Below are 11,257 nucleotides of genomic sequence, written 5' to 3' on the forward strand. Positions count from 1 at the left end.
TTCCAAGGTCATTTTTTAGTTCTTGTACAGTTAATCGACGATCTTCATTGATTACAAAAAAAAAAAAAAAAGAAAACAAACTTTCATGAAAAGTGTTCCTGCATTTATTAGTAATAGAAACACCATAAAAAGCGGAAGTTATTTATGACTCGACTGAATATTTTGATAAATCCTTGTCCAACGCACGATTATAATTTTTCAATCATTTATTGAATATTATTAATGATTACATTTTTAATCGAATTATTTTGATCTTACATACAAATGTAATGTTATATTATTTATTTATTTATTTTTTTTTTTAATTATTATTATTATTTTACATTAATTGTCATAAATATATATATATATATATATCGTACAAGGGATCCATTTGTCTTTATCTTTGTTCGAATATTTAATTATATTTCATATTTATAATTGTTTATTTATTTTCGTTAAATTATGTATTACAAATGAAAATAATTTATTTGGTAGATTTTTTTTTTGTCGGGTGGTAGGTGGGGTAGGGGATTTGTCTCATGTTTTTCTACGAATGAAGAATTTGTTGATTATGGTTAATTAATTATTATAATAAAATGACTATTATAGAACAAGGTTATCTATTATCTATAGAAAACATAATGGATTTTAATGGTTTAATGTTCATTAATGGTATAATGTTGATCTTTAAAAGAAATTATATTCAATTGTTAGTCATCGTATGTTGCAATTTTGTATTTTGAAACTTCGATTATTTATTTAATGATGATACTTTACAAAAAAAAAATATATGTAATTCTATTGCTTATGAATAATCTATTTGAAATAAAAGAAAAGAATAAAAAAGAAATCAAGAGTGTACAATTTGGAAATGAAATTTTCCTAATGAAAAGAAGATAATGTGTGTGACGTGTGTATTTTATGGAAAATATTATAATTTTCACTTTTATGGGATAATAACAATTATAATTTGTTGTGGTTTTTTTTTTTTTTAGAATAATTGAACTAATCGTCTAAACTAATTTTCTTCAGAATATATATATATATATATATACACACACACACAGACAGACAGACACCCTACTTTCTCTATCCATTTGGAATCATTCAGTGGAAATTGAACACATTTGAGGACCATTCGAGTTTCATTTGTGTTCGATACTGTTAAATGATTTTTTTTTTTTTCAAAAGAGAAACCCCTAAACTCAAACTTACCCTTCGTTCTTTTTCTTTTTTTTTTCCTATTTTCATGTAAAAATTCGAAATAATTTCTGTACGTTTGTACAATTGTATTTGTAAAACATCAATTATTTTCTTTTTCATCATCTTTTTCAATTGATTTTTGTTTTAAAAAGAAAAGAAAAAAAAGAAAATCAAATTTGGATTATAAATTTATGCCAATTAATGTTGACCGTAAAATTAATAATAATAATAATCAAAATAATTGATACGCACACACATATATATTTATTTATATAATAATATATAAATATATATATATATATATATTTTTTAAAAAATATGCAAATAATCGGAAAAATTTACGGAACGCGAGCTTTTACATTTTTTCAATTTTGCTCAAATGAAAAATGTTTCTTCGAAATCAAATTTGGTATTCTGAAAAAAAGTTTCACGCCAATTTGCAAATAATATATTGGAATAGAATCGTTTTTAAATACGTAATTGTTTGTATAAAAAAAGAATTTGATAAAAATTAAATTAAGTATTTAAAATAAAAACAAGTTCAAGTTTCTTTCAATGGAATAATCACAAATTCCATTATCGAAAATTGAAATTGAAATCAAACGAATATCCCAAATATGTTTATTTGTCGATGATATTTTTTTACAGAATATGTAACCTAATTCGAAAGGCTCGATACTATCCCTTAATTTTAGATTCTTGCATCAACTATGACCAAAAAAAAAAAAAAAATAGGTTTAAATATTTGTTTTCTTTGTTCAAAATTAAAAATTGTCTAATTTGTCAACTTTATGCAATTGTAAAATTATAAAATACGAGATGATGTTTACAGTAAAGATAAATTGAAAAATGATCTATCAAATGGAAAAAATCCAATTGGGGGGGGGAGGATATATTTTGGGTTGAAAATAAAGTTCGTATGAGGGTTGTTTTCTCAATCGTCAGTTTGGTCGGAAAACTTCTACGAAATTTTATTTGGAATTCTCTATCAGGTCCAAATATGTTTAAATTTTTTGTTTACAGAATTTGTCAACCTAATTCGAAAGGCTCGATAATATCCCTTTAATTTTAGATTCTTCCATCAACTATAACAAAAAAACAAAAATATATATATACATTTAAATATTTGTTTTCTTTTTTCCAAATTCATTTTGTTGAATAAAATTCAAAATTACAAATTGTCCAACTAAGTCAACTTTATGCAATTGTAAAATTACAAAATACGCTATCTCACATTTAAAATAAAGATAAATAATTTGAAAAATAATCTATTTATCAAATGGAACAAAAATCGAATTGTGAGGGGGATTTATTTTGGGTTGAAAACAAAGTTCGTAGGAGGGTTGTGTCTTGTTTTCCCAATCGTCGGGCGGTTTGGTCGGAAAACTTCTACGAAATTTTATTTGGACTACTTCTATCAGGTACAATTATATACATATGTATATGTTTTAATAATTATTAATAAATAAATATGTATATAGTGAAACAACTTATAGAAAGATTTTCAAATAAGTATTAGTTAGTTAGTTATATATATATATATACATTTATTATTTCAATTTTCATCTTTCTACGATTGTTGTTGGTTGTTTTTCTTTTCTATTCAAAATTTCTACTTAAAAATTGTTTACAATTTAAAAGCTAACAAATGAGCATTACTTACAAATGTTAATTTTTTTCTTTTTTTCTTTTTTTTTTTTTCCTTATTGGTCGCAACTAATATTTAATTATATAAACATTATTTTACATATATTTATCAAGGACATATAGATAAATATATGTATACATATACATATACATATACATATATTTGCGCATATATACATAGAGTTCTTGTAAATAAAATTAATAATTTAATATTATTATTATTATTATTATTCACATTGTTTTTTTTTTTTTTTTTTTTAAATAATTTTGTTATTCAACCCTTTCGTTAATAATAACAACAACAACGACGACGACGACACCCATAATATTTTTTTCTCTTTCCATGAACGAATTTTTTCTATAGAAATTTTTCTTCTCCAATTAATTGAATAACTAAAAGGGTTAAGAACAAAATACAATAAGAATTTGAAAAGCAAAAAAAAAAATCATTCGATTTATTTCAATGATTTTTTTCTTTTTTTTTTTTTTTTTTTAATAAATTATGGAAAATATCTAATTACTTTAAAAAAAAAACGTTCTCCAATTGAATTTCATAAAATTTATTCTCTAAGTGTAATGAGACGTCAATTAAATAAATAACAATGATGTGTGCGTGTGTATGTGTGTGTGTGTATGTATAGTGTAAAATGTACGATTTCTTATTTACTAATATATTAAAAATAATATAACTCGTTGATGTCATTTATTCGATATAAGGGTGGAATGATCGGATTGCTTGGCCCCCCTAATTCAAAAACAGAAGAACGAATGTTTGAATTATTTTCTAATAATATGACAAAGTTGATCATACTAAGTAATATGTTTAGAAAAAAAAAAAAAGAAAAAAGAATAAAACAACAACGCGAGTATGAGTTTATCAGCTCACAGGCGAGGGCGGGGGGGGATGCATGTAAATAAAGGGTTAAGAAAAAGAAAGAAAGAAAGAAAGAAAGAAAGAAAGAAAGAAAGAAGAAGAAAAAAAATCAATTCATCGATAAGTAAGTAATTGTGTTGAACTAGACGTAACAAGATGATTTTGATGTTTTTGAGTTGAAGTACAATCGCAATCATTGGATGCATCGGAATCGACTGGACTTAATTTAGATAAAATCGGCGTTCTGTAAGGACTACCTGTTAAGCCTGTGGTTAAATCGTTGACGGAATTAGGCGAAGTCGTAGTTGGTCTAAGAAGACTTGATTCGGCACTAATCACCGGTGGTGTCCTATAGGTGGTAGTTGGGTCGATTGGATTAGTCGATGGTGCGCCGTTTTGAAAGGCGGTACTACCGACACTAGGAACGCCCAGTGGGCCCAAGTGAAGGGGCGGTAGGAGTGAGTGGTGGGGAGATATTAAATGTGAGTGAGCAGTTGGATAGGAACCCGCAGTCCGTGGCTGTGGCCTGTGGAGGGAGGTTGTCGTTGTGGTGGGAGGACAAACTGAACTTGGATAAGGGGAGTAACGTGCTGCGTAATACGCCGCTGCCGCTGCTGCCGGATAGTGGGATGTTAAATGCGTCGTTCCATATGCTGACGGTGGTGGTGGTGGTAAAGTTCCTGTAGCTGCAGCAAATAAGGTTGCCGCTATTGCCGGATCATACATGGCGTATGGCCATGCCATTGCTATACGTTGACGTTTGTCTTTCATTCGACGATTTTGGAACCACACCTGAAATCATAATAACAAACAAAATATATTCATTAACAATTGATACCTTTCTTTCTTTCTTTCTTTCTTTCTTCCTTCCTTTAATTCTTTTTCAATGAACGTCGTCGAGTCAAAAGCAGCGACGAACATTTTCGTCATTTAGCACCTCGATCATTTCCATTCACATACGCTTTATTGCCACTGTTGTAAAGGCGCGAGGAGTATCAAAATAATAAAAATTAAAAGATCCGTTAAAGCCTAAGGAAGACCCCATAGATATAGTCGCTAACGAAGATACTTAGCACCTTAGACCGCAATGAGCACCGGGGCTTGGCGTGCTTCCAAGATCACAGGAAAATCATCCATAGTGAAAAACGGAGAATGCTACTGTTAACTTGTATTCCTTTCCGGTGATCGACCCTTCTATATTTCTCATGAATATAAAACCCTAACAACCGGTTTTCATTTATCACCAATAACATCTTTATCTTAATCGATGAAACTTAACACCCTTTCACCTAACAACTGGCTCGTTCACTATTTTTTTTTGATCTAATTTTTTCAACTCGTCTCTAATAAAAATTTATGGTTTTTTCTATCTAATCTCGATGATTAATTTCTTATAATTATTATAATTTTTCTCTTTAATTTCTTAATAAGTCTATTTATGATATTAATCATTATACGACCCTCGTGTTTATATATCATCTAATGTTCTAACTTATATTAGGAATCACAGCAACTATGTCAATAGAATTTTTTTTTTTTAACTATTATAAGAAATTGTATATCGAAATTTACCAATATATCCAATAATATTGAATAACAATGTAAACTTAACTATCGTGTTTGTAAATAAATATTCAAAATTCATCATTAACATCATATAATCTCATAGATGTATTATTTAACAAACATCGTTTATATTCGTTTAAATAACAATTCATTTGTGATGAAAATTAACATCTTAAAAAGATTATCATATACATAATGTTGCTTTTTTTTTTTACTGTAAATAATAATAATAATTATTATTATTATTATGTAAAGATGTGCATACCTTGATAGTTGACTCTGGTAATTGCAACTGCGCCGCCAATTCGCATCTTCGTGGTCTACTGACGTAATTTTCACGATGAAATTCTTTTTCTAAACGAGATAATTGTTCTCTGGTAAAAGCCGTTCTGTACCTTCGAATATTTTGATCCATAGAACTTAATGGTTGTTGGGAATACTGTTGATCACTTGGCGATGTTCCTAAACATAAAATTATGACGATTAATTATTGAACATTTTCAAATATTATTCTAAAATTTCACGTGAAAATAAATTACTTCTAATTTGTCTATATATTTATTGATTTTGAAAGAAGAATATTAAAATAATTAAAAGAAAAATAATTGAATTTTGATTATAATAGAAAAAGAAAAAAAAACACCACACACCTTTCGTTTCGTAAAAACATTTTTATTATTTTTCCTATTTTTTTATTATTCGAAACCGGAAAGTTAGAAAATTGTCGATCCTTGTTTTTTTTTTTTTGTTGTTGTTGCACATATAATAAAGTTATAAATTTGTCAAAAGTAATAAAAAAATAAAAATAAAAAAATTGAGAAACAGAAAGTAGGCAATAAACGATGAGATCCTTAAAAATATTTCAAACGTTAGGACAATGAATATACTCAGGTATAAATGTTGAAAGTATTATTATGATCGTTTAGGGTTTCCCTTTATTCTTTTTACAATGTATTGTACATATGTGAACGGGGAAGGTCGAATGTATTCGAAAGAATACGGAAAATTACTTTTTACACAAAAGCACAAACTACTACTATTAGTGTAAAATAATATGAAAGAAAGAAAAAGAAAAAAACATAAATATTTTTATTGGCTACGAACTATTCAAATAATAATGTTCAAGCTTTTGGAAAATATTATTAGTTGAGAAAGAGGTTTTTTATTATTACGATTGAAATCAAACGAAACGTGGTGTGACGTTTAATCTTTCAATGGTTTGTCGAATTTATCCATGCCGTCGGATTCCTATTTTCACTTCGAACAAATTCTATCATGAATCTTTGTTATAATAAAAATAATCAAAAAATTATAATAATCTAAACATTACTGTATAATGTTTCTCTTCAAAAAAAAAAAAAAAAAAAATACAAAATTGAATTAACACAAGTGTGACTCGGAGAGTTTTAAAAGGATTTACCTTTTTCCGGTGTTTTTGGCAAACTTCCTTGTGAACTTGATGGTGACGATGGACTTTTCGATGGACTCTTCGATGGACTGGCAGACGATGAACGTAATGAAACTGTTGGTCTTCTGACTGAATCGACAACGATAACAGTTTCGTCCTCGTCTTGTTCTTGATGTCGATCATCGAAATTAATTGTAAATTTGTGCATTTCACCATCCAATTCTGTCTCTTGCATAAGGGTAGTTTTTTTGTTGTTGTCTTCTTCTTCTAACACTTTGTCACACTTTATTTTCTTTGAATTGTTTGATTATATTTTTTCGACACTTTTCGCGAATCACACAGAGAATAATTGTTTATTGTTTCTTTTTTTAACAACAATTGTAATACATTTAAAAAAAAACACTGTTATATACTAATTGTCTATGAAGTTTATTTCTTGCATTGATTATTATTATTATTATATCAATTTGAGAAATACCTTAGAAGATATAATTGCACAAAATGAAATAATCAATTGTATATCAATAATCTTATGCCACTTTTGACAATTATTCATTAATCCATGGATCCTGATGATGATGATGATGATGATTATCATATCATTGAATTATTTCAACAATTATCCTAAATCACAGTTTTGAAATTGAAACAATCCAAAATCAAATGTACAATTAATTGTTAACTGACTTTCTGTAACACACGCAAATAGTTCCGTACAACTCGAGATTATTGAATGAAGTGAAGAAGAGACTAAGCAAACTAACAGGATAAAGTTCGAACAGAACTGCTTTGCTTCTGATTGGTCGACACCAAATCCACCTCTCTTATATGACTTCCCCTCTTATTCGGACCAGTTTACCACCACCACGACCATCATCATCCCTCTATCTCATTCTCTGAGATCTTTTCTCCCTTTCTATTTTGCTACTACCACCACCAGCACCAGCATCACCAGCAACATCACCAGCAGCATCAGCACCACTTTTCTTTTTGTTAGGTTATCATTTATAATAAAATGTGATTAACATTTATTGTTAATTTTCTTCTTTTTTGTTTGTTTTTTTTTTTTTTTTTTTTTTTAATTAATAATCTATTGTATTTAATGATATTTTCTAATCACATTAATTATCAGATTAGTTGTAATAAATGTTAATTGTAATATAAATGTTTAATTCTGAAATGAATTAAATGATTTTTATAATTAATGTCACGATTTAATTATTTACTCAAGAGGATAATAATTTTTCTGAACAATCAAGTTTTATTTAAGTTATATGATTGTAATTAGAATTTTCGTTTGATGAGTATGTAAGAGGGTTGTCATAATTAATTACAATATTATTGGATTTTAATAGTACTTATTACATATATAGATATATAATTAATATTTTATAATTATTAATATTTATTTATTTTATTATAATTTATATTTATTATATTTATTATATTTATTAGATATATCTATATCTAAATATATATTAATATAATATAATATAACATAATATATATACATATATATATTATAGTATTGTAGTATAGTATGTATATATATATATATATATATATATATATATATATATATATATATATATATATGCAATAGGGTTTTAATTATTATTTAAAATATTATAGGATTTTTATAATATTAATAAAAATAATAATAGAAATATATATAGTATGTTATTACTATAGTATTAATAGTAATAATAATAATAATAGTTGTAATAATTGTGTCTAGGGGAATGCGTGCAACTTTTTAAAAAAGTAGATCAAAATCATCAAAGTCTCGAGAGAAAAATGTTTCACACCGAAAAAAGAAATTGTTATAGAAAGTTTTATTTTTTTTTGTTCAACATTTCTAGCAATAAAAAAAAAAACGAAGAATAATAAGAAGAAAACAACCTTAAAAAAAACCTCACCGTCGCCAAAAAAAAAACACGTCTTCTGACTTACCGTGTCTGAATGGTTTCTTTTTTTACTTTTGTTTACTATAATTCAAAAATCAACCGAAACTGGAGCAATTTTTTATGTTGTTGTTGAAATATCGTTCATTTGATATTATCAATGACAACTAAAAGATCTCGTATGATATTTATCTGACAAAAAGAAAAAAAAAAAAGAAAAGAAAACCTTAAAAAACTATTCATCTTTTTTTACGAGTCTAGTTTTTTTTTCATGCTTTTATTTTTTTGTTATCTTCTTCTTTGACGCGTTAGGTTTTTAAGGATTTGTTTCGTCAATATTTACGAGGTTACTGCGGTGACGATTTCTTTGTAAAAAAAGAAAAAAAGAAATGACTTTGACTAAAATCTGGAGCATTTTTTTGTCCATTCTTCGTGTTTTTTTTCTTCTTCTTCATCTTCTCTACCTAAGACCGTAAGTTTCTTTACAGGGAGACAGGGGAGATACAGGGGGAAGGAAATAAAAAACTTAGCACGTATAAAAATGATTGTTCGATGATTTTTTTTTCTTCTTCTTCTTCTTCTTCTTTTTCTTTTTCTTCTTTTTTATATTTATTGTCAAGTTTCGTGACCTTCGGATACTTGGGTAATTTTGGTTTAAACAATAGATCGTTTATTGTTCATTTTATTCTTTTTATCAACGGGATACCTACCTACCATCTACCAAACATCCTACGAAATCTTGTTGACCATTTTTTTCTAACCATTTTTTTAACCATTATCAATTTTCTTTTTTTTACCAATGTCCATTATTATCTGTAAAAGAAAGTTTCCTTAAACACCAAACTAAGATAGGCTGGCTCTCTCTCTCTCGTAACTCAATGAGGATTCTTTTTAATAGTCTTTTTTATATTTTTTACTTTTATGGTTTTTTTTCCCGCATTCTCTTTTCATCCCCTAACGGTAGATTATTATACACGTGAGAGAGAGAAAAGATTATGGGGGGAGGGGAGGGGGGAGAGGCGAAAAAAAACACTCACATAAAAAAGGAAAAAAAAACAAGTCGAAAGAAATGCTGAAGGACGTTTAATTCCACCGTGCAAAATTTCATTGTCATTGATTGAAGAAAGAGAGGTTATAAAAAAGTAGAAGAAGAAGAAGAAGAGGAAGAAGAGAAAGAGGAAGAGGAAGATAAAAAAATACTTTCACTTCATGCTTGAAAATCATTTTTTTTTTTCTTCTTTCTTTCTTTCTTTCTTTTTTTTTTTTGCTATTCCTTTCTCCCAACAATTTTTTTTCTTTCTGTTTCCTCACTTTCCTTTTCCAAAAGAGTTTTGATTATCCACTCGAGTAGTAGTAGTAGTTAATCTAACCTAACTTCGTGATGTTACATCTACCCCTTTCATTTTACGGGAGGGGGGGGGGGGTAGGTGGGTGGGGGACACACGTCATCTTAGAATGTAAAAAAAAAGGGGGGGGGGTGTTTGTGAATTTTGTATGCAGCCGGTCATGGTTGTCTGTGGCCACTCTTTCCGAGAGTGCCAAAAAAAAGGGTGATTTGCGGTTGCCCTCATTGGCAAAAAATTGGTTCATCTCAAACAAACAAACAAATGGACATGTTTGTATCTAAAGAATGAACGAAAGTTAATTTTCATTTGTTTGACTTTTTTTTTTATTCAAAATAGTCGATCGACTTTTTACGAAAGACAAATTCAAATGTTTTTTTGCAAGAAAATCGCCGAACAAAATTGTACATTTTATCAAAAAATCCTTCCGTTCATTCCGTAGATACGTGTATCTAGTATTACTGTATAAATTTTGGTAAAAATCGGCTGAATGGTTTGGACGCAGCAGCGAGGGCAACCGATTTAAGGGGAACACGTCACCTTAGATTGTAAAAAAAAGCAAAACAAAAATTTCAATTTTGTTTTTTATTTTACATGTATCACCAGCCTTATAACTATTTATTACAGTTTCATAAGAAAAAAAAAACAATGCGCAAATCTTAACGAAAATTGGATAGAATATTTTCGGAAATAATAATCGATTTTTTCGTTTGACGTGTCCCCTTTACTGACTAATATTTTTTTTTATTTATACACTATGACTAATATTTATCATTTCAATAGTTATATTCCTATAATAATATTGAATATTTATATTTTAAATAATAAATGGTATTAATGGACATATTCAAATATAATTAATTTCTTTTTTCCTTTCATTATAATCACATTAACGTTATCAGATCTTAATTAGAATATAATCGATTAGTAATTATTGACAGACCAGATATAAAAAGTGAAATATAATAGGGAAATGATGACAAATAAAATATACAAAAAAGAAATCTAACACCCAAATTTATATATATATGAGGTATTTTTTTTTTAACGATACATTTCACAGATCTTTTATCGATAGGAAAACAATAACAACGTAAATCGAATTATCAAATGAAACAATCTTTATTATCATTGTGTCAGGAAGTCGAATGTGTTATATCGTATCGCAATAAAATCAACCTGTGTATGTGTGTGCATGTATGTATGTGTTTCTATGTATGTGTATGTGTGTATGGACTTGAAAACGATTAATACGATTTGAAGGAGAGCAGGTAGAATAGATAATTGACGTGAACGGGCCAATCCAGATGTGGTCGCAATCATGCCCCTG

At 27.7% G+C, this 11,257-nt stretch overlaps 1 protein-coding gene across 3 annotated transcripts; it reads right to left on the bottom strand.

Moving 5' to 3' along the window:
• Positions 1-1,595: 1,595 nt before the first annotated feature.
• On the bottom strand, positions 1,596-7,940 carry eve (segmentation protein even-skipped). Of its 3 annotated transcripts, none has more exons than XM_089179240.1 (4): positions 6,693-7,940; positions 5,538-5,734; positions 3,964-4,498; positions 1,596-2,270 (listed from the first exon to the last, which is right to left on the bottom strand). In XM_089179240.1, the coding sequence occupies exons 1-4, from the start codon at positions 6,913-6,915 to the stop codon at positions 2,254-2,256; spliced, it is 972 nt and encodes a 323-aa protein (XP_089035366.1). In that variant the 5' UTR covers positions 6,916-7,940; the 3' UTR covers positions 1,596-2,253. The 3 variants fall into 3 exon arrangements, with proteins under 3 accessions (XP_089035366.1, XP_089035365.1, XP_015183125.1); XM_089179239.1 differs by lacking the exon at positions 1,596-2,270 and adding an exon at positions 3,089-3,577; XM_015327639.2 differs by lacking the exon at positions 1,596-2,270 and having other exon boundaries at positions 3,089-4,498; positions 6,693-7,939.
• Positions 7,941-11,257: the final 3,317 nt, after the last annotated feature.

This window comes from Polistes dominula, unplaced genomic scaffold (assembly GCF_049000335.1).
Source record: "Polistes dominula isolate Pdom_NZ unplaced genomic scaffold, Pdom_raw_medaka contig_37, whole genome shotgun sequence".
Lineage (NCBI taxonomy): Eukaryota > Metazoa > Arthropoda > Insecta > Hymenoptera > Vespidae > Polistes > Polistes dominula.

Bases quoted from the DNA above. Each gene is read 5' to 3' on its own strand.
- eve (XM_015327639.2), bottom strand. From the start codon at position 6,915: ATGCAAGAGACAGAATTGGATGGTGAAATGCACAAATTTACAATTAAT. The intron at 5,735-6,692 runs GTAAATCCTTTT...TTTTATGTTTAG, and splicing joins GCCAAAAACACCGGAAAAAG to GAACATCGCCAAGTGATCAA. The intron at 4,499-5,537 runs GTATGCACATCT...TTATGATTTCAG, and splicing joins TACCAGAGTCAACTATCAAG to GTGTGGTTCCAAAATCGTCG.